The sequence below is a fragment of the Cinclus cinclus genome, chromosome 6, assembly GCF_963662255.1.
Source record: "Cinclus cinclus chromosome 6, bCinCin1.1, whole genome shotgun sequence".
Lineage (NCBI taxonomy): Eukaryota > Metazoa > Chordata > Aves > Passeriformes > Cinclidae > Cinclus > Cinclus cinclus.
Genome location: NC_085051.1, coordinates 11,802,412 through 11,830,164, shown reverse-complemented (window position 1 = coordinate 11,830,164; position 27,753 = coordinate 11,802,412). Strand labels below are relative to the sequence as shown.

At 42.3% G+C, this 27,753-nt stretch overlaps 3 protein-coding genes and 2 non-coding genes across 9 annotated transcripts in view; all 5 read right to left on the bottom strand.

The window, feature by feature from the left end:
* TRIM66 (tripartite motif containing 66) overlaps positions 1-1,863 on the bottom strand; it is a 32,998-nt gene extending 31,135 nt beyond the window's left edge. The window contains exon 1 of the mRNA XM_062494457.1: positions 1,802-1,863. Coding sequence (XP_062350441.1) covers positions 1,802-1,810 — 9 coding nt within the window. The 5' untranslated portion in view covers positions 1,811-1,863. The remainder of the gene's footprint in view (positions 1-1,801) is intronic.
* A 13,920-nt stretch (positions 1,864-15,783) lies between these two features.
* RPL27A (ribosomal protein L27a) lies at positions 15,784-18,512 on the bottom strand. 2 transcript variants are annotated; one of them, XM_062494674.1, is made up of 6 exons: positions 18,465-18,512; positions 18,117-18,180; positions 17,600-17,675; positions 16,647-16,821; positions 16,124-16,218; positions 15,922-15,960 (listed from the first exon to the last, which is right to left on the bottom strand). In XM_062494674.1, the coding sequence occupies exons 1-5, from the start codon at positions 18,465-18,467 to the stop codon at positions 16,129-16,131; spliced, it is 408 nt and encodes a 135-aa protein (XP_062350658.1). In that variant the 5' UTR covers positions 18,468-18,512; the 3' UTR covers positions 15,922-15,960; positions 16,124-16,128. The 2 variants fall into 2 exon arrangements, with proteins under 2 accessions (XP_062350657.1, XP_062350658.1); XM_062494673.1 differs by lacking the exon at positions 16,124-16,218 and having other exon boundaries at positions 15,784-15,960.
* LOC134045882 (small nucleolar RNA SNORA3/SNORA45 family) lies at positions 16,195-16,326 on the bottom strand. The gene has a single exon (XR_009933339.1). It is a non-coding gene; the product is annotated as a small nucleolar RNA SNORA3/SNORA45 family (small nucleolar RNA).
* LOC134045881 (small nucleolar RNA SNORA3/SNORA45 family) lies at positions 17,139-17,271 on the bottom strand. Its single transcript, XR_009933338.1, has one exon. It is a non-coding gene; the product is annotated as a small nucleolar RNA SNORA3/SNORA45 family (small nucleolar RNA).
* A 1,009-nt stretch (positions 18,513-19,521) lies between the features above and the next one.
* The window catches only part of DENND2B (DENN domain containing 2B), a 60,700-nt gene continuing 52,468 nt past the window's right edge, over positions 19,522-27,753 (bottom strand). For all 4 annotated transcript variants that reach the window (XM_062494444.1, XM_062494443.1, XM_062494445.1 and 1 more), the window contains 6 exons: positions 25,151-25,328; positions 24,064-24,105; positions 22,944-23,055; positions 21,715-21,954; positions 21,433-21,519; positions 19,522-21,005 (listed from right to left, as the gene is read on the bottom strand). In XM_062494444.1, the coding sequence (XP_062350428.1) occupies positions 20,971-21,005; positions 21,433-21,519; positions 21,715-21,954; positions 22,944-23,055; positions 24,064-24,105; positions 25,151-25,328 (694 nt within the window). In that variant the 3' untranslated portion in view covers positions 19,522-20,970. The remainder of the gene's footprint in view (positions 21,006-21,432; positions 21,520-21,714; positions 21,955-22,943; positions 23,056-24,063; positions 24,106-25,150; positions 25,329-27,753) is intronic.

Here is a 27,753-nt window from a genome sequence, read left to right as displayed (position 1 = left end):
TTTTAAATGGGTTTAATTGTCTAGAGAGGGAACTGTTTGTGCAAGCCAATATACTATTTTAGGCATCTGCTTATCAGCAATGTTTTCCAAAAGGTATATACAATAATTTAAATAAGGAGCCTAATAAAACTTACACAACCAAAATGCAAGAACATTTAATTTGGGGGGGAAAGACTGTTATAGAAAATGAAGTGACCAATCTAAAATGTACCCACCTAGGTCCAGCTTAGGAAAAAGCTGAGGCATGCTCTGCCCTCTCTGCCAAAACTGCTGAAGCACAGGTTTACCTGTAACACTTCAGCTGTCAGTCTGACTGGAATTTATATTGACACTGTACTGTGTCTACATCACTTTTAAGTTGCAGAGGCTTCCCAGAGTTACATTATTTATAATGTGGAAATGGGCTTTTGGGCAAGAGATTCTGAACTGTGTATTTTTGAAACTGCTGCTGTTGGCATGCAGCAAATTCTGTCATTCATGCTTCACACTCACACACTGAGAGACATCTTGCTGCTTCCAAAAACCTTGTTACAAGCCTTGGCAGACTCCCATTTGAGCAGATAAGGAAAACTAAGACAATGATGGCAGCTCAGCTGTTCTCAGGTGAATGATCTGGTGCTTCTCCCTTTCATGACACTGGTGGTGAAACTGTGGCTTTAATTTGGGGTGTGATGGTAGTGGTTAAAGATAGCAAACAAGCAAAGCTACATTATTTGACTTCATAAAAAGGGACATGTAAACTATGAAGGTTCACAAGTTGCTCTAGGGTACTCCTATGCTCCAGTGAGAAATCTGCGTTTCTGAACTGCTCTTAGGACTCCTGAGGGATTGCAGAAAAGAAAAACCTTCTTTTAAGTATGGTTTGAAAAAATAACCTAACGCTTTTGAAGACATTAGATATTCTCATTTGATTTCCTTTCTACACAAATTCTCCTTGAAAAGTAAATTATGCAAGTCACAGTAATTAACAAGTCCCAGTATAGTAAGTGCATTTTCAAAACTCAGCAGTATCTTATGAATTTTCTTCCTCTCTTTGGAGAGTGCATGTGAATACACCCCTTCTTGGTTTAGAGCAAATTATGTTTCACTCAGCAAGCAATGTACACCTGAAGATGGCAATACAGTTTGTTTGCCTTAATTATTTTTTTTCCCAGAACACTCTGTGGATTAGGTTACACATTCTTTACTTTTTAACAACACCAAACTTTCTCTGCCCCTCCTCTCCACCCAAACTAGCAGCTACTACGAAGCTGTCAGAATAGTCCTGCCTGCTCACTGGGTATATAACAGAAGTGAAATCCACCTATGTACAATGCAAATTCAAGGTAAAAGTAGCAGCCCAATACCTTCCTTTGAATCCATTCCCCAGTGGGAAACTGCAGTATGTGACTTTTTTCACCATTAAAACAGATAAATCACAAAACTATAACTGCTCACATGACCTCCAAAGAGCCCTTCTAACCCTGACAATTCCACAATTGTTTACTTGGACGTGAGAGCAGAAAGAGAACAACGAGGAATCCAAGATATTCAGTACCTTCCTAATATGTTGATAATCATGGATACATTAGTATCAATATTTTTAATGGACTATTTATAATACAGAGAGCAAAACTCATTCTTCACCTAAAGTTCAAAAATCACTATGAAGGCAGTACGTTCATCTCTGGTAATGAAGTAATTACAGAACTGCATAAGCAAACTAGAAGAGAGTCTTTGCTGTTCAAAAGGAGATTTGCTCTGTTTTCAGTGTTCATCTGGCAGTGTTTCAACAAGCCACAACTTAGTGGCTTTCACTTACCTTTGCCATAGCTGAATCACCACTGGGAAAGTCCTTGAGGAAGAAATTCTCAACTACATCCCTTGCAAAGCAGGTCTGTTTGCACACAGGGCAGGAAAGGATACCTGAATTTAAAAAAAATAAAATAAAAAAAGAAAACCACCACAAAATAAAGCAATGTACACCAGCCATGCGAGCCAGGAAATTATATAAACCACACTTCAGTGTTGTGGCATTTTTGTATCACATGGCAGTTCCAGGAAACTGAGGCATCCTTCAAGCCCTAAGCGGCTAGACCTGGTTCAATATATAGAAAAGAGAAACAAAGCAACAAAATTCCTAGAAAAAACACCATATTTCAGTTGATTTATTTCCGTGTCTATTGATGATATCTGCACGTCCAAATTCTCACCTGGCTGGGAGATGACTAAAACTGAGCTGCACTTTTAGCTTGTTACAGATCTACTTGTGCTTTCTGAGATTTCCTGTGGTTCTGGACCAGCTTTGCCCCACCAGAGGTGTACCCAAGCATAAAACACACCCTCCTTAATAGCAGCTTTACAGTGCAGGATGCAATCCGAGTGAAGTGATGGGGGAGTAACATGCTGCTGGCAGAAGCAACAAGTCAGGAAAAAGACAAAGGATAAAAAAAAAGTTTCACAAGGAAAATTATTGTAGTAAATCCAGAGATGGCAAAACAATCTCCCCTAAAGCAAAGCAAAGTGAGCAGCAGAACCTGGCTCCATTAATTACCCTCATTAATAACTGAGCACAACTGGGGTGAATCTCAGTGCACCTGCATTTTTGCACCTCTGATATTTCATTCCTTGATTTCTTGGGCTAGGAGCTCTATTATATTTGGCTGTGTTGGTTTGGGGTTTTTTGTGAAAGGACACTGCATTTATCTGGCCACATTCCTGCAAACTACTGTAGATGTAGAAGAAGGTGGTGGTGTGTCAGTCTATTTCACCTTATCAAGGTGCATCATTGTTTTTTTTTTTTTAATCCACGGTTTTTTTTTTCTGTCAAGAACATAATTTCCATGCTATGCTCACCCTGCCAAGCCATCTCTTTATGGTAACTAACAACAGTTATCTTTCCATGACTAACTGGTTTAAACTCACCTAAAGCAAAGTTTTAAAGCAAGATCAATGACAACATTCTACTGTTCAATTGCTTTTTTCCCTTAACTCAAAATTATTTTTGCACATGGAGAGTTAATTAAACCTAAAGTTATCTATCACTCTTCAGACTACACCATTATCAGAGACTCTCCTGTTTTCCAGGTGCTTGGTATTACCTCTCCCTTGGGACAGGGCTCCTGCAGTCCCTGACCAGGGGCAGAATACTAATGCTGAATGTCCCAAATTTCAGAGCCGGGCCACTGTAACTTTAACAGCAGCATTTCATATTGACAGGGCCCCCAAAACATTCCTACATTTCCATTTCTGACAAAAGCACTACTCAGATGTGTGAACAGGTTCACTTCCATTCACAAGTGCTTTGAAGAAACTTGGAGTTCTGGTACATCTCCTTTGAAGAATATCCTTAACTAAGAACCACTACCATTAGACCTTTTTTAGCCCAAATCTTGTATAAAACCCAAAGCATAACTTTTTTCCATTTTTCAAGGTTGCATTTACCACAGAGCTGTGATTTTGGAGCCCAAGTAGCAGACCACAATCTGCCTGAACTCTTCATTTTACTGTGCATTTCACACAACCCTGAGAGTTCATGCAGCCATGAGAAGGAGCAGGCTGTGCCCACGGGTGACTGTGCTACTCAGCCACAAGTCACCCCAGGGGAAAGGGTAACACGAGCAATTTCCAGTGCTTTGCTCATCAGGAGTGTAAACTGAGCATTGGTTAGGGGTGTTTGCTGGCAGGGGTTACAAAGGGTTTTAAAAATTATCTGATAAAGATGCCCAGGATGGCACAAAGCTGAAGTCCTGTTAACAATTCCTCTGCTTTGCATCCTTCCTATAAGGCCTGCAGCTGAAAAAGTATCTGAATTACCTACAATTTTTGTAATTAATCACGTTTTCACAACACAGTCCTTTTATACTGGTGGCACTGAAACCTCTCCATGCTTTCCCAAAGCACAGAGTAAGAGACGTTTAGGTGCCTGCCAGCAGCTCTGTCCTCTGGAGACATGTAAAAACAGGAGGAGGTCAGACAAGCTGTGTTACACTGACACTGCCTCCTGCTCCTTGTAAATGGTGCTCAATACAACCTCTGGTGAATTTTTGCAGTGCTAATTCCTGGGAGCTGAAACGCTCCTCAAGTTTCCCTGCCAGCTCTGTAAAAAGTGGCACAGCTGGAGGAATAAAAGGACAGATACATTCTGATTGATAAGCTAGGAAGCAAGATAACTACTCTGCAAGCAGCTTCTCAAATAAGTCTCAGGGGACATGCTCTAATTCTGGTGAGAAACCAGCTCCTGACTTCATAGAGCCCTTGGAGACTTGGAGCCAGCTCCTTTCTCCCATAACAGCATTGGCAGCTCTTGATCTGGCTAACACTGAGAGAAAACCTCCATCCTGAGGCTACACAGTACTCTGCAGATGGACCAAAAGGGAAACAGCCAACAGGTGACTTTCTGGGGTAAGAAACCCATGGCTCTCACAGTTACCCTCATTTATGTGCCTTGTGGGTGAGCACACACAAAACATTTCTGGGAATAGCTGCTTAATGGGAAACAAAGGCTTTGTCCCAACAAGGACAACTTCCAACACAGCACACAAGGTAAAAAAGGTTACTATTGAAGTTACTATTTTTATTATGTCCCAACACTATTCTGTTAGTGCAGAATGTTAAATTAAATTAAATCAATTGAATGATACTTCATGGAGTGCTTATGGCCTCAGGCACGTGCATGTGTGCTTTAAATTCTGCTAACTTTTTACAAACCAGCAAAGTACAGAATACAGCATAATTAGGATGCATTCATTTGACAAAGAGCAAGACAATCTTTATAGTGTTTTCAAATTAAAATAAAAAAAAAAGAAAACTTATATAACTTTCACACTTAAAAACACAAATCATGCATGGATTTCAGTTCCACAAAAAACCTCCCCTATATATGTGCTGAGAAACACAATCAACAGTTTGAAGGTAAATGCCATTACTGCTGATTAATATTAAGGGACATCAAATGTGATGCCCTGGATGGCACAGCACAATTTTCTCCCAGGTTTTAGACCCATGTTACGCCACTAAAATCAGTGTTGTTCCAGAGATACACATGGAGCAAGGTCAGAGCTTTGTTTTAGACCACAGATCACCAAGTACAGCTTTTATTGTGCAAATGTCAGAGTGTGTCTTAAATATCCAAGTAACTGTAAATGATAATGATTTCAAATCTAAAACTCCTTTGAGATGAACATAAGGCAGAGTCATCAGCTTAACTAAAAAAAAAAAAAAATAAAAAAAATTATATTCTTCAAAAAGAGTAGTTAAGAGGAAAAATAAAGGGGTCATCACAGCAATAGAATATTGGAAGTCATTTCCTACTCACATTAGGTAGGCTAATCAAAATCACCTAATAGTGAATCCTATGGGTAAAACATTAATAAAAACATGGGATATAAATTTGCATCTTGCTAAAAGATTTCCTGAGCATGATGGCTTTGGAGATCACACTTGTTCAGCTAATTGGGCTTGATACTTTTTCCACTTAATAAAAACCTGTGCTCTCTAGAAATGCCCCATCTTTTTCAATATGAATTCCCTAAAGAATCAAAAGTTAGCTTGGCATAATAAATACGCTACAACATGAACTGTGGAGCAATTAACCTGAAATTGAGCTAATAATTACACACATATTTACAAACAGCCACAAGCAGCATCAGGCTGTGCTCAGAGTGCAAACCACCAGTAAGGCACATTTTCCTGGAAACCCCTTACCTGTGCTCTGGATAGAGAGCCAGAGAGCTGCCCAGAGTCACCTGTTTTGGGGAATAAGGTGGGTGGTAAAAACTGCACACACAGGAATTCCCTGGATCAGGCAGTGCTGTGGTGCAGACTGAAGTCACTACACCTCTCCCTGGGGCTGCTCCCTCTTCTTTGGCCAGGAATTGTGGCAAATCAGCAGGGAAGAGAGGTGTACTGAGTCACTACAAGGTGCACAGGTTTTTTCCTCTTGCCTTCTTTCTTCCCTCCAGGATTCATTCATGCCTCTGAAAGCTTGCCTTGGTTGTAATTTTTCCCAAATAAAAACCCCATAGTCAAAACGCACAGCAGCATCCTACTTCCTTTCTTGACTGGGTCTTCACTCCATCCTCAGTCTGGAGCAGAAGAGCAAAACAAAGAGATTTTCCAAACCCAGGTAGCAGCAGGTCCTACAACAACACTCACGCCCACAGTACTTTTTGGAGAACATAACCTAAATATTTTTCTTGCCTTCCTACCTTACCACTGCCTCCAAACAACACTGTTAATCTGTTTTAAGAACCTGCACTTTGCAGACAGCTCATTTAAATATATCATTATCAGAGCACTGTGGGTGAAGGGAAGAGTAGTGAGAAGCCCTGGAGACTCGCTGTTTGTATGTATGAGAATGATGCAATTTCTGGATCTAAACAGCAACTCAACAAGGAATTACAGGACTCAAACAACAGTTTACATATTAGGAGATCAGACACAATCATGATGCCTAAAGGGAGGCCAGTATTGACATCCAAACCTATAGAAGTAGCAAAAAGTTGACAGAGATGTTGACACATTCTATTTTTGCATGGAAATTAAATTGGTAGGAAGGAGGTAGGAACATTTGCATAAATTATCTTTTAGAAGTTCAGTGCCTCCTGCTGCTTAGCACTTAAAATTGTTATTTATCATATCCCATTTCACTGCTAAAGAGATGACCATCAATTTAGAAAGGATCCTAATGCTGGATTTAAGCCCTACTTGAGAATTACATGCAGGTTAAAACACATTATTAGTGGCTAGCTTCTTTTTTCCTCTGCCTTCAGTCAGAGTTGGGATTGAAGCACGAGAGACAGGATTTTTGTGTTCAGACTCGGTTGTTTATTAATTCTTATCCATAGCACAGTGGGTGCTACAGCACGTCTAGCTAACAAGCCAAAAGTAAAAAAGTGGAGCTGGATCTCGTTCATTACAAGGTCTTTTAAAGCCAAACACTCCAATTAAAAACTAATATCTGTATTATTTATACTTTTGACCCAATGGCCAAACACCTGTGACCCACAGTGTGGGATTTTCTATCCAACCAAAAACTGCTTCCTAAAACCAAGAAGAAGGAGCAAGAAGGAAGAAAAAGCCACCGCCCTGAAACCTTCCACCTGTCCCATAGCTATTACTATATTCTAAAACCCCAAATTCCAAACCCTTCCCCATGTGATATCACACACTTCTATTCAAACTACACAGCAGTGACTCCAACTCTATCACTCAGTTTTGGAAGCCTTCTCAAAGGCCTCAGGTGAGAAGCAGTGTTCTCCTGGGGGTGAGTGTCAGAGAGCACAGAAAGTTCACAACTCCCAGGCTTTAGGGTCCCAAGACATATATAAGATATTCTTAGTGCATTTGAGTTCTCAGCTGCTGAAGACCCTCTGGAGGAATCTCCACACTGAATTGAACAGATTGCTACCAAGTGTCAGCACATGAGGGATGTGGAGGAACAGTCCTACATCTAAATCCTTCCAGAGCCCCACTGCTTCTCTCACCCCCATCCCCACCACAAAAGGCACCAGCACCAGAGAGGTGTGTAACTCTGCGTGTGGCTGTGCTTGTACAGGCACCTCTGAGCCCTGGAAAGCTTAAGCAGCAGATATTAACTTGGCTGGATTAGTTTGTAGCCCTTTTTCAGCAGCCACCATGGTTATTTCCATTCTCACATTCCCATCAGCCAGAGTAACTCAACAGAAGGTTGGGGGAAAATGGAATTTCAGAGGCAATGGACCTGTTAGACACAGATGCCCAGTCTGGACACTCCAACTCCACACCTGGGATATCCAAAATTGGCTTTCAGGAAAACAACAAGGTTCTGCCTTATCTTGTTCAAGCCCAGCTCCCCACAGGTTGGATCTCTCACATCCACAGCACTTTCCCTGTTAATGGAAGCTGCTACACTGCATTGGACCCAGCAATAACAACAGACAGTGTCCCTTTGTAAAAGTGCAAATAAAGAAAGAAATAGAATTTCTGAGTGGTTACAAGGTTTTTACTCCACCTATACTACAGCAATCTAAGCAACAGAGCTCTGGATCATTTACAGAAATGATCTCTAAAGTACCAGATGTAACCTCTCCACCACCCATGGACACCAAGTACAGGAAAAGCCACAGCTCAGTTTTGTTTCCAGATCTTCCAGTCTGGTCAGGGTTAAATAGAAAGAAACTTCAAGCTATCTGCCTCAGAAATAAATCAATGCAGATAATTTACTTAATATTGTCATGAGGACTGATTAGCATAAACAAACAAACAACGGAGCTACTACACACCACATTTGTTCTTGCTGTCCACATGTTGCACCTATTCCTCTGCTCTTTTTCCTCCAACAACCAACAGAATAATTATTCTCAGAGAGCATTAACTACAGCTCAAGCTGCAGGCATAACTTACATTTCCTTGGAGACCCAATTATAGGTTATAGGAAAGAGCTCTGCAGACAACCTCCCACTCCACATTTTCATATTTATATAACTAAACCCCTCATTGTTTCATTTGCCTTTTGGATCTGACAGCCAAACAGCACAGTGCAAAGGGCTGAGTAGCTTCAAACCCATTTTAAGTTGACTAAAATTATACATTATGATCAGTCTCTTTCTTCAGAATAAACTTTCTACTTCCCTTTGTAGAGGTAAAACATGCACCTGATTCTAAGTGGCTCTAATTAAAGCAAAAGGGTGTTCTCCTTCAGAGTTAATAGATCATTGCACTGCATCACTTCTCTTAAATGAGTGCATCAAAACAAAGTTATTGGGTATCCTGGAGATACCACAAGGCAGCTAAATGTGTGACTGTGAACTAAACTGCGCTCTAAAGAACTCTGTAGATGTTTCTGTTTGTCTGTTTATTTTTATTATTTAAATGCAGGCTGAATACAAGCTAAGGCACTGTTTGTTGACACCTGGAGTCTCCTGAAACCAGCGTTCCACACTTCCTGTGCCAAAACTTCATGCTGAAAGTGAGCCTAGAGCCAAAGCAGCCCTAGAGCTCAGTCCTTTTCCTGAAATAAACCCTGACCAACACCTTGCTGACATTTGGATGTGCCTTACTAACAAGTGTTCACAATTAAGGATCCACAGTCATATACATATGTATGGCACCCATGATACAAGCTAAAAAAACCTGTTTATTTTCAGCAGGAAATAATAAAATGCAGCAAGTGGACATCTGCCAATAGTTGAAGGCACATTTGCTCTTCCTGGTTTTCCCCAATCTGTTTGCATTTCTCTGACGCATAGCCCTCTTAGATTTCATGGCATTAAGTTAACACAACACAAGCATGGACAGTTTTTGAGTTATGCAGAGAACAGGAGTAAAAATTTTGCCTCCATTTTTCAGGATTTTTTTTATCCAACCCAGAGAAACACAAAGGGGCAAAAGAAATCTTTAAATCAAATTGCAGAAAAATAATAGTTCAACACACAAGTTCAATACAAAAACATAATACAATTAAATCCACCATTTCACAAAGCAATTTACAAAGGTGAGCAACTACTACTAACATTTCACTTTACAAGTTATGCTAATTACACAATTTACACAAAAGATTAAGAATTTCAGGGCTTATATCAGCTAGCAGAAATCTGCAAGGTGTTTCAGTACACCTTTTCTGATCTGCCTTGTTCTCAGTGGTCCTAACCATGATTGAGCAGCAATTACCTGTGATTTTTCTTTAATGAAAAAAAAAAGGAAAACCTACAAAAAAAAAAAAAAACCCTTTAGCTGAGACCGTCCTGCAAAAACATTAATTTCTCCCACCAGTGCCCTTCCACTGGTCCTCATTTGACTACTTTTGGAATCAATGCGTTGCTGATATTTAAGGCACTTAATCAACTTACATCATTGAACATCTTACAGAGAGGAAGATTTGCAGATGTGGGGTAATTTATTTTGGCATCCACTTCCAGGCCAGGATAGAGAAATAAAGATAGGAACCTTTATGAATCTGGTTTTGAATGTATTTAGATCTCCATGAGAAAGAGGTAGACCCAAGAAAGCAAGAGTCAACATTTCCACCTTAAGAGGTGAGAACATTCTCTTTTTCTTACTCAAGCCCTCTCCTGAAAATTATTCTTTCCCATGCAGTAAATTGACTGGAAACACATAACATGCAGATCTGCAGAGAAGGAGAATGTGGATTCTCTGTTACAGGAAGACAAGAAATAAAAAAAGGAAAGCAGCACTGGCTAAAAGAAAAAAAGACTCAGAAACTTAAAGCCCCCTTCATAGAAAAAGCATACGTAGGAGCCAAACTCACAAAGATAACTTCCTTTTCCCACTCCAATTACTCCCAAACTCTCAGTTCTCACAGCTATAGAGAAAGTCTGATGGCTATGCAGCTTTTCCACAGGAGCTCTGGCTGCTACCTCAGGCCTTTTATTCATGAGTCACCTCAAACACGCACAAGAATGAAAGTTCCAACACCAACCCCCATCAAATGTGATCTTACCTCCAGCTTCTCAGCAGCTTCAATATAAAACAAGAAACTAGAAAAGAGTTTTATGTTAGCAGAGGACTACTTGTAGTAAAGCATACAGAATCCTGTACATTCAAATATTCTTTTTGTGGCAAATGTCAGAATGACTTCACTTGAAAATACATTTATTTTTTCCATTCTTGAATTTTGCTTGAGAAATTCATAGTGAATAAGAAGCACATTTCTCTTAGAGACAATATTTTACATTTACTCAGTTAAAATAGTTTAGCACTTACAGTTTACCACTGGCACCTGCATATAATCAGACTTAAAGATGACACTGAAAACTGCAATTGTGCTACTCATAAATCAGTGCAAATAAGACAAGCAACATTTAACATCACACCACCAGAAGAGTTCACAAATTTATCCTGTCTGACCTATGGTGGCTACAGCTTCAGCGATTGGCCTAATTAAGAGACACAGATGTTTTGGTTTTGCTGCTTTCCTTGCTCATAGATTAACTGAGTCTCTGCACCTGGTGTCTCACTTCATTTACTGGGTTATCACCGTTCATTATTTCTTTCCTCTGGTCTTGCTCTTTCCCACAGAAGTTCCCTATCTACAAATGAATGAAGAAGTAAACAGAGAAACTTCAGGAATACAGAAATAAACTAGTATTTATTTTGTTTTGCTATAGGCAAACAATTCCTGATCCACCTTAAAGAAATATCCAGTATTTTAACAACTCAGGAGAACCTGTAGCTGCACTTCATCCAAGATCAGCAAGTGCTAGAAATTCACTTTTCCACTTAGTAAACAGAAAGAAGAGGGAGAGCAATGGCTGAGATGTCAAATGAGGATACATGGGACTGGAGTGCTTTGTTCAACAGTATTTCCCTACAGAGAGGTCCCTCAGACTTCAGGCCTACTATGACCAAGCATAAACATCTTTAAGGAGATATTACTTGCAGTGACTGCCTTGTTCTCTTCCTCTCCTTCTCCTACTTTCATATCTTTTTCTGTCTGTGCCCCACACATGCATAGCCTTCTTCCTTTGCCTTTTCCTTAGACTTTTGTGTTTTGCCAGCCTTCCAACAGTGACCTCTTAACACTGATTCCATTTGTTCTCAAACCTGACCTAGTCTAGTTTGTGCCATCTCACCAATTGTGATCACTCCCACCTCAGGGAAGGTATTTTCTTTTCCTACATGTTTCTAACATCTGCTACAGAAGAGATAATAAGTGATGCCTCCTACTCAATTAAAGTTCAAAGCCGGTGAAAATACAAGTTATCTATATAAGCCTTTGCTCTTCTTGTAAATTAATAATGAGTCTGGAATACTTCTCCACAGCAATTAAGACTCATTCAGGTAAAATTACTATATTCTGTCATCTAGATTTTATTTTTTAAAAAAGTTACACATTTTCTATTGACATCACAACTGAAAATTGCACAAAAAAACTCCAAGATTTCAAAAAGCACAGCCAAAAAATGCTTCTTATCCTCACTAGTTTACTCAGCTTGTTAGGGTGAGTTACAGCCACAAGGGTTAAGGTAGAGAGAAACAACACTCACAATGAGATAAGAGTTTCAGTACACCAGAATACACATACTACAGTTTATTATTATTATTATTATTATTATTATTATTATTATTATTATTATTATTATTACTACCTCTGTTAGCAACAAAGAACTGGGTGTTTTGTGTTGTTGGGGAGGCACTGAAGGAGAGGATAAAGGAAAAACAAAACTATCACTGCAACCAATATCATAGAAAGGTCCAGCATGTGAAAAAGATTGCAAAAAAAATTTGCTCTGGCAGCTATCTTGTAGCATTTATTCATTTATCAAACTAAGAAAATCAAATATTCATAATGTCAACTTGGTAAATGGAACATTCAGCCCATTCTGAAACATGTTAAAATCTTGCCTGTGTCATTTCTCTTCAAAACACTGCTTTTGGATGAAAAACATAACGAAGGTGGCTTGTTCCCAACCCACTCTCACACAAATCTTTACTCTCAATTTTGCTCACACAAATCTTTACTCTCCTAGTTTATCAATTTTAAATAGTGCTGTAGAAGAATAGGCTTCAAAATGTACTTCTCTTTCTATAATACCATATTGCAAAGAGCACAAGCCAGAGATTTTGAAATATTACCTTCACAGAGAACCTCATACTCAGTGGGAATACAGCTGTATCCTTGAATCAAATCTGGAAGGCAGTCCTTACAGAAGGAATGGAGGCAGGGGAGCATCCTGGGTTCCCTCCTCCGCAGCTCCCACCTGCACACCAAACAATTCCTCAGCAGATCCAGGGTCTCCATCCCTGCTGGCTGAAGTCTGGCCCCGAAAACATGAAGAGTCACAAAATGGCTCATGACAAGCCCTGCACTTCACAGAACACTTGATCGCCCAAGCACAAACCAGAGGGCAACACGGGATGCACGACCAAATAAACAACATTCATGTAGCCCCTGTGAAAAAAGAAGTTCCTTGCAGCTGAAAATCACATACCTGCTTTACAGAGGAGAGTATCTTTGCAGATTGTTGTGCAGGAAAGTGTGGTTTAAGGTTTACAAACCATGATCCCACTATCTCTTTAGTATTTGCAACTTCTGTAAAAACTGAACTAATCTGTTCTATCGATCTACTTACAAAGCTGAATTGTCACACGCTGTACATTTCCTGCTAGAAGCACTGAAACTGTGCAATAAAATGATGAGATTCTCTGACTGCTTTTATAATTTCACTCAAATATTTTACAGTTTCCAGTAAAGAAAATAATACCCATACATCCATCATTTCAGCAATGCATGTTAGAAAGCTGCATTGAAAAATGTACAGCACCTTCTGACAGTCTTCTTTATAGAAAATTCACTTTGCAGTAATCAATCTTTAGCTATCAAGATGACCAGAGATCAGATTATAGACCAAACCCGAGTTTCCCCAATGTTCCTCCTGCCAACCTAAGCTCCCCAAGGTCAACTGAGAGTTTTACAGTTCATGTTTCATCCTCAGTTCTGAGACTTCCAGAGATGTTGATCAGATCCAGACTGCAGAGGGCAACTCCTGCAAGTTGTATCAGAGGAGAAAAAGCAGATTAAGCCTCATTTCCTCTGGAGTCACTCTTCCAGCTGAGCCAGAGCTGACCAGAGTCCCATGTAGCTGCTGATTGCCCTGGCACAGTGGCCCTGCTACCAGCAGGATGCAACTGAAACTACAGTCTCCAGATTCCTCCAGCACAGAAGAGTAGCAGCTCTAATTTTAGGACTACCTATACTCCTGAGAGATTCTCTCTGCTGGTAGATTCCAGTGGAAATCGTTAGGAAGCAGATCTGGGTTTGGGTTTTTATTCTGCAATGCAAAAAAATTAAGAATGTCTCAAATTAACAAGGGGTAGATTTTTTTTTTTTAAATCATTGCATCCTGAATTCATCAGTATTTAAAATATTTTAGAAGAAAAATGGACCCTATGTTAAAGTCTGCATCTTATTTCATATCCAAGACCCATGCAACTAGGTAGACAACCAACCTGACTGATAAATTACTTAGATAAATAGATAAAGCTGTACCTGTGGTTTAACTAACATTTTGTCAGTGCCTATTACATGAGCCAATTTTTTATAGTGCATCTTCATCCACCATCTTCTACCAGAGGCAAATGTCACTAAAGGAGCACAGCCTCTCAGCTCACTTCACCTCTGTCATTTCTTGCAGCTCCTGTGGCTAAGAAGACAAAGTTGCAAAAATATGCAATGTCTGCAGTAGGAAGTTGAGGTCTGAAAGTACCACATTGTTGACACAGAGAAACCACAGCCCAAAGTATCCATGCACAGAGAATCAGTGCAAACAAAGCCCGATACTGGGAAATGCTCTGTCACCCTAGAAGCCAAATCTGGGGCCGGATGAGCAGAAGCAGGTTACTGAAATATTCAATGTATGCCTTTTGAACAACATACAAAACTGAGTAGAATTCTCTGGTAAGAGTGAAAAAAATGTGTTAAAAATTTTGTTCTGAGGCAGGTATGCAAAGTCAGGCAGCTGGAGGAGGCTGATGCATGTAATGAGCTACAAGCAGGCCCAGAAAGAGAATCCAGGGAATTACATGCCTGACCTTGGAGCTGGGGAAAGTCCTGGTGCAGATCATCTCCAGCACCATCAAGTGGCACTTGAGCAATAACCAGGGCATCAGACCAAGTCAGTGTGGGTCTATGGAAGGCAGGTCCTGTTTGACCAACCTGAGCTCCTCTGACAAGGTGACCCACTCGGTGGATGAGGGAAATGCTGTAGCTGCTGTCTGTCTGTCTGTCTGGTCTGCAGGAAGGCCTTAAGACACCATTTCCCACACATTCTCCTGGAGAAACTGGCTGCTCATGGCCTGGAGGGGCGCTCTGGTCACTGGATGAAGAGCTGGTGGGATGGCTGGGGCCAGGGAGTGGCAGATGGAGCTACATCCAGCATCACATATATGGGAACAGCAGTCCCAGCAGCCAGGGAGAGTCAGTTCCCAAACTCCTCTGTGGTTTGGAACAAACTGTCCATTTATGACATAGCTACTCACAAGTAGCAGTACCACAGGCTAAGATGAAGAATTTGTAAGGGGAATGCACATCAACCTCACCCCAAAAGCCCTCTAAATTTGTTACCAAACGCTAGGTTAGAAGTTAATTCACTACGGTTCTATCACACGTACAAAAAGCTAATTTGCATCAAACATTAAATAAGTTACAGTGTTTAGAGGCTTTTGGTCTTACATGTGAGAAACAGCTGACTGAGCGTAGTGGTTTGATTTTTTTTTACCATTAAATCCTGCTTTGGCACGCAGGGTCAAGTCTTGCAGACACCAGAAGCCCTCATTTGATGTTACAACCAAGCAAGGACGTTTCAGGTAGTCATTTTAAAGCCAGTACACCAGAACTTCACACACAGTAGTTTCAGAGCTGTGCCATTGCTTTGCCAGCTTTAAGGAATGTTGAGGATAGCTGGCACCAACTATGTCCCACAGGTAGGAACTGCAGGAATTCATACCCACGCTGGGGAGGGCAGAAATTGCAAATGTTAAATAAGTTACTGGTACACTACTGCCACATTGCATTTCTTTGTCCACACTCTTGCTATTCCATTCCCACAGGCCAGGGAACCATCCCCACAGATTCCCCCTGAATGTCATTTTAGTGCTCAAGAATCCCCACCAAAAGCAAAAAGACAAAACATGAGGAGTCTGCATATGGCAGGTACTGAACACTGTAGTCAGGCAATTTCAAAATGAAGTGAGAAGCAGTCAAAGCACTGATTAAAAAATTATGCAGGTAAGATTAAAGTGTCAACTGCCTCTGGACAAGTCAGGAAAGAAAAATCAGAACTACGCAAACTTCTGTAAATCAGCTCATTTTATGCATTGTTTATTCAAAAAATTTGAATAAAACAAAAATTTTTATGCCACAAGCACACAGGCACCACCAACTTCTTTGATCTTCTCCTCTGCTCTTCTACTGAAGAACTTTGCTTTCACAATGACAGGCTGCTTGGGCAGCTTCCCCTTGCCCAGCACTTTGTAGTAGCCCTAAAAAGTTTTAAAACAGAAGTTCAGTGCTTGTAACCAGCTTCCAGGCTCCCACATTCACGCCTGTTAGCATACACCACTTAAAAACAAAACTAACTCATCCAGTCAATTAATTACATTTTAAGGACAATCATGACATGAAGACAATTAACAAAACAGCTACCGAAGTCACTGGAGGTGAGAAGTGTGCCCCAAGTGACCAACAGGGAGGCAGAAGATCAGCACCTGGCAGAGCAGTGTCTCTGATTCGGTGGCTGGCTGAGACACAGGACATCAGAGCCAGTGAATATGGATCAGATGTTTCTGTCCGAGAACTATAGCACACCAAGACAACCAAACATGTGGAGATGTGACTCTAGTCTCGAGGGTGGACAGGTGACATGGTGTGAGACCGGCTCCACCATGGCTTTGTTCCTTCAGGAACATTTCAAACAAGCCATCTTTCACTGCCTAGCCAAAGGAGAGCAGTGCCTGTCCACAAACACATACCAGTAGGAGAAAAGTTCTTACAGGGAAAAACGTAACAGCCAAAGTGCTTCTGTAATCAGAGCCCATGGATTTGTCTGGTGAACCTCTGAGCATGCTGAAGCTTATCCACAGCTCAGCCTTTCCCCAGGGGGACAGGCACAGCTCAGGCACTCATGGCAGAGCGGGGATGCCAGGGCTGGGTCCCAGCAGGAACTTACCGAGCGCACAACGTCGATGACCGGGGCCAGTCCGGCCTCGTTCTTGGCATAGTTGAGCCTCGTCTGTTCACTGACCAGTGTCCACAGCTTGTCCAAGTTGACAGTGGGACAGAACTTCTGGTTTCTCTTCAAGTGATAGTGCCTCATGCCTACTTTCCCAAAGTAACCAGGGTGACTGTGGAAGAAACGCACTCTGCATTAGATCACATTTTTAATTCATCCTGAACAAGCAGAACTCTAAACTAACACTGAAACAAGCATCTTATGAAACCCAAGTATCCAAAATAGCACATTACACCTCTTTTCATACTGATGCGTAGAATTTAGGTGTAATAATGACTAGTATCCAAACCAAGGAAAAATTACATTCTCTGTGTTTCTTCTCCCTTGAACTCACAACTCAATCTCCCTCAACTGCTGAGTATGTATTACCAGGGAAACTCCACCTCCAGGATCCTAGGCAGGGCTGCCCTGCCTGGGAAGTTTTGGCACTGCTGTCACTAACTCGGTGACTGACTGAGCCAGGGAGGGCACAGCCAGTGAATAGAGATTAGTGGTTCCTGTCCGAGGACTCCAGCACACCAGGACCACAGGCAGGGCCCAGATGTGACTCTATAGTCTCGGGAATCAGACAACATCCCTCACCTTCACCTGATGCAGCCAACAGGATGCAGTCTGGATTTAATATCACATTCTGAATGTGCTCTGTGAGCCCTGCTAAGCAAGGACCATACTGTAGCAGGCAAACTTGGTCAGCTCTACCTAATGCTACACTGAACTCTCCAAGATGCCAAGTGAAAACGCCTTTGATTTTAGGGTAAGTGGGGACGTGAGCAGCTATAATGCCACACTTCCCATTAAAGGAAAAACAATCGTTTTGCAGGAAATTTTGTTTATTCACATATAAAAGTCAGTTGCAGGCACATGCATGTTGGCAGTAAACGTTGGCTTACTATTTATCAAAGTTAATCCTGTGATGGTGCAAACCACCGGCATTACCACGTCCTCCAGGATGCTTCCTGTGTTTGCCTGTGAAGAAAAAAAATAAGCTTGTTACATTACACATAATACTTACAAGTACTTTCAATGTCAACTTACACTAATTATTTTATCTCGTGGTGTGATAAGGCTGGAATGGAGAGATTTGAAAGGGAGACTGCACTGCCCTGTAAGTTTAGGATGTCGCATACCCAGTACTGATCGGCTGAGCAGCACTTCAGTTTTAAACGCAGGGAGTCTAAGACGTGCAAGACTTGATCAGCCATCACCGTGGCAGCTGCCCCCGCATGCCGCGGCCTTCCCTCAGCAGTGCTCGCTACTTCCCACGGTGCCGGCGGGCCCCTGCACCCACAGCCCCATTTCTGTGGGATCCGGGAAGAGCAGCAGCAGCATCCCCTCAGCGCTGGGGAAGACCCGGCGGGGCCGCTCCGCCCAAGGCAGTGGCGCACCCGCGGCCTCCTCTGCACTCACCCACGCGGCCGTGGCCGTGGCTGACGTGTCCTCTCAGCTTCCGGGTCTTCCTTAGCCTGGAAGGCTGCGGGGAATGGGGAGAGCAGCCGTGAGCGAGGCGGGCGGCGAGCGCCAAGACAATCCCTTGCCCGTCCCGGGGCCCGCGCAGCCGGGCGCCATGGCGGACCGGCCTCACCGCACCTCTCCCGCCCGCCGCGGGCTCGGAGCCGCGCCTTCCTACCCCCCTCCGCTACTCCGCAGTCCCGTCCGGCCGCGGGAGCGAGGGGCGGCTGCCGCGGGGTCCCGGTCCCCATCCCGTCCCGATCCCCATCCCATCGCATCCCCTCCCGGCCCGGACCCTGCTCCCACCATCTTGCCGGCGTGCGCGAGGGAGAGAAAGGGCGTGGCTCTCGCGAGAGCGAGCAAAGGCGCGGGGGCGGGGCAGAGATCTCGCGAGGCTTCGCGGGGGGCGTGGCCGAGATCTCGCGAGGCTTCGCTGGGCCGTGAGGGGCGGGCTGAGGGCCCTGTCGGTCCCTGCGCGGAAAGCGGCGTTTCCGTCGCGCTTTAGGAACGTTTGCAAGTTCGGTCACTTTCAACAGTGGGAAAATGAACACTACGTCCTTAAACACAATTATTTGCCGCACTGGACTGTGAATTCGTGGAGTGTTACTGTTTCTTAAGCGTGGTTTCTAGGGGTTTTTTAAATGGGTTTTATACTGTTAAGATCTTAAAACTTTTCAGATTTTAAACACAGGCTTCAGCGGTGGACTTATTTTTCTTTAGAATTTTCCTAGTGCTGTTAAAATGTTCCATGCTCAGGAACACCCTTAGTTTCAACTAATTGAATAGGGAAAATAATGAACTCCTTGTTTTTTGTTCATCTGGTCCCTTCAAACACAGACCTCCAGGTACCACAAGGATTGTTTTACACAGCTGCAGTCTGAAAAAGGCACTTACAGATTTTTTTGGGCCATCGTCTCACCTTGTCCAGTAGTATCCTCTCATTAACATTAGAAAAGCAGGAACATGTTGACGGTAATACAATGTTTAAAAGCACCCTCCTTTAATTTTCAAAGTGCAAATGGAGGAAAGCAGCTTTGGCGCAGGAGGTGGGTTTTACAGCATCATGTTCTTGGACATCGGCATTCGTGGCTTTGTGTTGCCTTTGCATTAACTCCACAGCACATCCTGATAGTGTTTTATCCATCCTTTTCTTAAAAGAGGAAATATGTATTTCCCCCTACATTTAACTAGCAGCTTATAAGAAGGCCAGAAGCCACCTGTACAAATGACGTTATTCCTTCCACTCTCAAGAATTACATCTAGGAATCATTCTGGAACTTGGAGCAGAACTAAAAGACTAATGGAACTTATCATTTGTGGTGACATTTGCCCTAAATCAAAAGCACCCGGTATTTTACAGACATTTTACGTACACTTAAGAAGCTCTGGTGTACTTTCGAGTGTGAGGGAGGTAATTGAAAAAGGAAACGACTTCACCTTTTTAGTGACTAGCCCCTCGAATTTGCTGTATGAGGCTGATAGCAAACCAGAACCACTCTCAGGTTAGGAACTGCGCGAGCCTCAAAGCCACTCTAACTACAGCAACCACGCTGCAAATGATGAAAACCGGAGCATGGTGGGTTTACTTTAAAGGGAAGAGGCTTTAGCTAATTTTCATTAGCTGTCAGACTTGCAACACATTGAAGCACTTTATATATATATATATATTTTTTTTTTTTATTTTCTTTTTCAGACTATGGGAAAACTTACAGAACCTCAACAGGAGTTCTGTTTCCAGATCAAGGAAGAATGTGACACTTGAACACGATGCACAAAATACCATAGGTCAGGACCAGTATCTCTGATACAACAATAACATTATTTGCAGCTAATCCATGAAAAAAAAATGTTTTAACAGATGCTTCTGTTAGGATAAAATTTGTTAAAAAGGGGTATAAAATGCCTTGTCTCAGCCCTGGTGAAAAACACTGGAGAAAACCCCAAACTACATGTTGTGAAATAGCAAACCTACCAAAAAGAAAGGTTCATAATTACCACTTTACATTTTAATTACAAATTCATTTAAAAATCACAGGCAAGTTGCTGGGTGTGTACCTGTTCCACACGAGGAAGTGCAGAGGTTTGCAATGAATATAAACAAACAGGTCTATTTACAGAGTTTATTAGGATCCATACATACATACATTAGGAAAGGCTGTACTGTACCTACTCGCTGCAGCTTGCATGTCAGAGAGCCGAAATCCCCCCAGGCTTAGCAGTCTTAGTGCAGAATGGGCTATAAGGAGTTTACTGACCAGAGTTCAAACCAAGTGGAGGCTTTGTAATGTGAGCCAAGTACCTTATTATCAAGTTACTTTGTTATTTCTGCTTTAAGATTAATTTGAAGGGAACAAGCAGCCAGACAAGCGCCTGTGCCCTGGTGTGTACAACCTCTCCCATGTACCCGAGCTCATTCACCCCGCAGTGTTCAGGCATCAAACATCCCTTGAAGTCAGTGGTTCTGCCGAGACAGTCAGCTGCACATAATCAGCTACTCGTTTTTTTTTTTGCACCAAGCATAACTCAACTCATACTAAAGAAAAAAAAAAATCAAGCACCTGGTATTCTCAGGAATATACAAATATTTACCACAAGTTTTCTCGCTCATTACAAAATCAGTCACAAAAGCTTACAGCACATTATGTACAAACTCCACCGAAATGCACGGAGGAGCCATCACGTGGCACAGTGGCACAGCATCCATGGGCCATGGCCTGGAGCTGCCATCAGCTCGCTCCTCTCTCCTCCCGCAGGTGTCCCCCGCAGTGCCATCAATAAACAGGCTTTGGGCTGGTGTTCCAGCAGGAAGGAGCTAGTTCTTCTTGTGGAGGAATTTCATTTTGTTACCTGCAGGAAGCACACCCACCGTCAGTCTCCAGCAGATATGGGAAGTCAATCAGAAGTGACAGCGAACGGGTCTAAGCTGTAATTGCTGTGGGGTGACTCTTGCACCCAGCAGCAGCAGGGAGAGCTGAGTCACCGAACACCGACTGCTCCCACACCTTCCTGTTCCGCTCCTCCATCATGGCTCGGTTCCCCCGTCCCCACGTGAAAATAAAAGCGTTAACAAGCACCGTAATTAAATCCGATTTTATCACCTTTAACTATGTTTTCACTTTTTCCTTTTTTGTAATTCCCATCACGCTGAAACCAACTGACAACCTCATTTCACCTCGAGTACGGCTTTTTCAAATTAAAAAAAAAAAAAAAACAAAAAAAAACCTCCACCACCATGAAAACTCATTTCAGAAATACTTCTATAGATTTTCCTCACCGAGGCCTCGCAGGAACTTGTTCACTCCACTTTGTTCCGTGTCCGGCAGCTCTTCCAAATACTGTTCGACCCTCTGCTCGAAGAGCCCTGCGGCGGACGGAGACAGGAACCGGGGTGAGCCGTGCCCGGCGGATCCCGCTCCCGACTCCCGGCCCCGGCAGCCTCCGCTCCCAGCGACCTTCCGGTAACCGGGCAGCATTTTAGGGATGTGTTTCCGCTTTACCGGGGAGCCCACGTTGCCGCAATCCGAGCGAAACCCGCAGGGGAGACACCCACTCTTACCTTTAGCCCTGCATTTCCTCAGCTCTCTGTCCTGGATGAAGCCAGCGAACATTTGGGATTCCATGAAAACTTCCAAGAAGCGGCGGATACTCTTGGAAGCCACAGATTTACGGAAAGCCTCCCTTTGGAAGGCACGCTCTCCTTTTTCATTCTGGGTTAGGAACAGGGAATAATGGCCAACTGTCTCCACAAAGAATCGGATAAAAACCTCAGACACTAATCCATTCAGGGTGTTACATTCTGCAAAATAAGGCGGCAATAAGACACCACAATCAGCTGCTACCAGAGCTGTCAGCATTATCCCCGCAGGGCCAGGCTGTGCATGTCCCGGTTCCCTGATCTGGCAGGAGTTGCAGCGGCTCCCTGCACACCTGCATGCAGGTGGAGAGGGTGGCAGTGCCATAACCACGAGTGCCAGTCTGCAGAATTGGTGTTCTGGGACCAAGAGCCAGGCATTACAAATCCTCAGGAAACAGCTCAGAAAATTAAATATTTGATGGGTGTTTCATCAAAATCAGACTTCCGATTTTTACTCCTGAGCAAGTTCTCTTCAGAAACTTCTGAATGACTGACTCAGCATGAAAATATTTCTCCCTAAGGATAATAAGCCTGTACCAAAAACTGGTCAAAAATGGTCTGTTGTAGAATTTGGGTTTTCATTGTTTCTGAGATGTTAAATCAGTCTTTTATATGTAATACATTTGACTAGAAATAAATTTCAAAAACTGAATAGGGGCCTGTTTCATGCCTTTTAACCACAGGCATCTCAATTCACCCTGGGCTGTTTTTTTATCACTGCTGAAGAGAAATATGAACCTTCAGAGACAACCCAACCCCTCCTGGACTAAAATTCTTTTCTGGTGGTACCTGCTTCTCTCCCCTGAAAATAATGAGTGCCAAGAGCAACTCCAAACTCAGACGTACCCCTAAGGCTGGAGATATCTGGATTGAGTTCAGGCCAAGTTAACTGCAAACCTCTGTTTGAGCAAAGGTTCAGAAGGACCCAGGGGAGTCCATGTCATTTACAAAGAAATTAAAATAAATCTTGGGGGAGGTATCACTGTGGGCTGATACCGTCAGTCTCATTCCCTGTTTGCTCAGAGACAGCCTTTGATGTCACCAAGGGTATTTGAGACTTCAAGTCCCATCTTTGTTTCTCCTGCATGGAAAGTCACAATTCTACCTACATTGGTTTTATTACATAAATTTCTGTTTCCAAATGAACTTACCATCATCTGAATCACTATCTGAATCCTGATTTATCAGTTCATTCTTTCTCTCTAGAGCCTGCTCCAGAGCAGCTTGCAATTTTCTAGGTAATAGTGTGTCTTCATCATCCATCTGATAGAGGGGAAAAAAAAATTTAAGCCACAATAATCTATGTAGGAACTACAGCAAATACTTCCAAATGGTTTAGAATTCAGATGAAAAATACTTGTATCTGCTACTGTCATGACTACATAAATAAAAGAATAAGAATCTATGTGCAACTAACAAATACTTCTAAACAAAATTTCTTGTCACTCTTAATAAAATTAAAGTCAGGAATGATAATCCAAAGAGCAGGTAAACACAGAAATGTGAAATCAGCTCTTTACATGACAAAGAGTCCAAACAGTTGTGTTTAACTAAATATACATCATGTGAAGCCTTGCTAGGTGTACACACAGCTGCTGTAGTTGGTTTTAGGCAGCTCCTTTGGCCCTTGACAGTTGTTCTTACTGTTTTGTAGCCTGTCTTGTTTTCTGGGTCTTGCCCCATTGCTCTCTTCATCTTATTTTATGCTTTTTCAGCAGAAGCCAAGTAGGTACAGAAGCATTAGCGCTGCAGCCACTGTTCACCAGCCAGGGAATCAAACACAAAAGTTTCCTCATCCAACCTGCAGATTGTTGGTTTGCAATTATTTAGTGCCACATGACTGTCAGGAGATGGTGATCCCTCATCTCCTTGTTTACAAGGCTCCTGCTTTTCCTATCACATTAATATTCATATTCTCCACTTTTGTGGTCTCACTCGGTAATTTTCTTTGCTATTTTTGTGCTTTTCACCTCCAACAGTTTTCTTGCTAAGGTGATGTGATTATCTTTGGATTTTCTTTCCACTCTTTTGTTTCCACTGCGAATAGAGTTCTTGATTCCTTCTGACATTCGCAGCCTCAATCCCTTCTGTATACCTGAGAAGTTCTTATTTGCAGGTGGAACAGAAAATGAAAACTCTTCTTTTTTCATTCATCGTTTTCCCTTTGCACACACAATTCCTGCCAAATCCCTCTGATCAAAGAAACCCAGTCATACTCTAAGAGTAAACAGCTTGCTAGACTGCATGGCAGCATTCTGAGCTGTGCTTTACCTGTCTGATGAATCGATCAGATCCCAGGTTAACCATCAAAGCCTAGAGAAAAGAAAACACTGCAGTGAAATGTATCTGAAGATACAGAAAAACATTCATTTGTACATTGCTTTTTAATAGCAAAAGATCATCTGCTGAACAAGCCTCAGCATGATTCAAATTCCTATTGTGAAACAAGAGGTTGTGTGCTTTGTGAAACAACATGAAGGTTTTCTTCAGAGCTACAAGTCTAATTTAACATAGACACAACAGATCTCATACTAGATTAATATATTAAAAAAAGCTAAAAGGGTTTTTTCTTAAATTTATGCAAGTTATAACTAATCATTTTTGTTAACGTGCAATTGGAAAGTGTTTCAGCGGGGTTTAAAGAAAGCAGTGTGGAGGCAATGGGGATTCCACGGGGTAAGGGTGTGAAATATTCATGATAACAAAGCAGCAAAGCTGAGAGATGGAGCTGGGAAGATTTGGAAGAGCAACGTTAGGAAAGCAGAAGGAAAACAGCAGAGATTTATGTCGGCCAGAGACACATAGGGCCTTGGAAGCAAGCACAAAAAAATTCCTTTGAAAAAATGACAGGAAACAAAAAGGAGCAAGACAGAAGAGAGTGTGTCCTTGAGTATTTTTGTTGTATTTCACTGGAAGAGGTGATGAAGTGCAACTCTCATTTGATTTCCAATATAGTATCAGCAGAGTCTTAGAAGTTAAAATTGTTAAAGGTTTTTTTTTTTTCCTGTGTGGACTATGGCTTCATGCACGGCTTCCATAAAGGTTAAGAAATGTCACAGCAGATGGCTTCCTCTTGTTCCAGAACAAAGCAACATATTTACACCCTACTTACTGGTGACCAGGTAAATATTCACTTGTCTCTGACAAGGTGCCAGGTATGGAAGAGGGGCAGAATAAAAGAGAAGAATAAAGCTACTGCTGCAGTTTTGCCAAGAAGCAGTTGCCAATGAGAACCAGGCAGAGAAGAAACAAAGAGGTAGATTAAAAATTAAACGTGAGGATTTATGTCCCAGTGGCCACCCTCTCCTAGGAGAGGCCAGCTTTACTCCAGGCAAACAGCTGTGGTGCCGGCTCCTACCTCCTCTACGGGCAGGTCCTTGAGTTTGGGCAGGGAGCTGGAGAGCAGTCCCACCAGGAAGGGGGTAGGGCAGCACACGATGTCAATCATGGATGAGGGCAGGACGGGAATGAAGGTGTGCTGCCAGGAGAAGGGGTACAGCAGGGCCACTACAGCATGGGAGCAGCTCGACAGGGTGCTGGGGAGAGAGGAACAACCAGATTAGCAAAGGCTTTTCTTGGCTCACAACACCTTCCACCTGCTGAGAAACTCAGCCTGTTGAAATACAAGTGCCCCGGGTGCTGCCTCTCCAGCACTTGTGACTTCAGGCAGCCTTGGTCCCCTTCTAGTCCCTACCCTCTCTGTACTGTGCAGTGTGGCAGTTCACAGCAGACTTCAAATTAAAGGTACAAAACCAGAATCTCTTTGTTTCAAACTGGAATCCATGTGTTGTATAGCAGTCAGGGAATGGTTTGATTTAGAAGTCAAGATTCAATGTTCCCAAAAGCACTCAAAAGCAGCCACTTTGAGCAATGCTTAAAACCCAAAAGCAACTTCAGATCTTGGCTGTTACGACCACATCAGTAGTAATCATAAAAATGTGTAACAGCAATGTTCTTAAGTCAAGCACTAATGCATGAACAAAGGAAAATGAAAACTAAAATAAAATTGAAAAAAAAAAATCCTTAAGGAAAACTGTACCAAATCAGATATAAAAAGCCCCCAACAATCAGAACTTATTCCAAAGGAAAGCTGATGAAAGCAACATTTTATTCAAAGATTGTGTATTTTTTTGACGACAGCATATTTTTATTATAATACATTTTAAAGGGCATTATAATACATTTTATTAACCAGCTTCAGTGATAAAGGTATTGATCCTGCTCAGCAGAGTACTCTAAAACACAGGTTGGTATCTCCTAAAGTTTAAGGCTTGATATTATGGAAAATGTCATGCATATGTTGTCCTTCCATCTACTGAATCTGATTTCCTTTTGCAGTCACATGGTTTCCAAATGTTAAAAATTAAGGAATATCATTACCAAGTGAGTTTTAACATCAGGGGTATAAAGACAAGCTCTCCGTATCACAGCTACAACGTCTGCCTCTTGCAAGCTGAGATGACAGAAATTTGGATCCAACATGCCTGAACTAATTTTCTTGCATTGCAAACTTCTGCTGTGTTTATTGTAGCCACAAAGAACTATAAATAACAACTGCAGAGCTGTTACTGCTTTAAAATGCTGGGGGGAGATGCTCATTTCTTCTGCTGCAAGGCTTGATGGAGACTTTAGGTGGCATCAGACCTCCACCAGAACAACCTTCATGAGCCTTTTCTTACTTCAGTTGTGGATTGTTCCAAGATCAGAGAAAAGGTTTCACCTGTTTGTTCCTGTCAGTGATTTACATTCAAAGTTTGCTGAATGAGAAAAGTGAGAAATAGGAAACAAAGAGAGAAAAAGTTGGGGAAGAAGAAATCCTTGTGTTTTACTGTAAATAATCTGCTAGCTTGGTTTTAATTGACACTTCCTTTAAGATCAGACAATTCCAGCATGGGTTTATAACATATGTTGCCTGACACAAGGTTCTTGTAAAATGATGCATTTCTCTAATTTATATTTTTATATATAACTGGCAATGGTGCTGCCATTGCCTCATATTTTGGTCTCAAGCATCTACCATAACAAGCACAGCGGTGTGTTTTGGAAGAGCCATGGAATGCGGTACAGATTCCCACCACTTTCTCAAGATCACTTCGGTGACTCCCTGGCATTTTCACCTACTACAAATCTTAGCTGAGCAACTAAAAAAAGAGCCATGTTAAGCTAAAAGCAGGAAGACAAAGATTCTTCTGCTCTTCAGTGAGTATTTTTTTTCCTTTCTATAAAATGCCCTTTTGTAACATGTTGTTTTACACGCAGTGCTGTGACGTCAATCAGCCCCTACATCCTCTTGTGCGTGCTATTCCCACACTAGGGGAGGCTTCAGGCTCCAGCCCAGGACACTGGAATCTCTTCCCGAGCTTTCCTGGAAGCTGGCTGGGGCAAGGCATGGCAGAGCACAGGGAGCAGCCCTGGTGGGGGTGTCCTGTGGCAGCACCCAGCTCTGCCCTGCCAGCACCCCACAAGTCACGCCAGCACCCAGTCAACACCTCAGCATCTTCACTTCGGGATTCTGCACACAGCTCTTCAATTTCAGCCTCAGAAAATCCTTCCTTGTGGAACATCTCAACCCCATGAAACATTCCCTCTGAGCTGTCAGCCCCTAAAACCTCATGCTGCCATTCCTCCTGGACTCCCACCACTGTCACCAAACTCCTGCTTGCACAAAGTGCCCGTGTCTCTCTGCCCAGGGCTGGAAAAACTTATATTTAGAACGGATACACACCTTTCACTTCAGTGAAATTTCACAGTTTGTAAGATAAAATTCAGAGGTGATGGGTGTAAAAGAACCTCCAGCCTAAATCTCTAAAATACAGATCAGAACCTTTTAAAGGGATATTATTGATGAGAACCAGTAAAGTAAAAAAGAAAGGCCTACCCTGGGAAACCAAGTCTGCTCCAGTTTTTCCTTTTAAAAATGTGCAACCCACACATTATCCAACTATTCTTGTTTATGAGAAT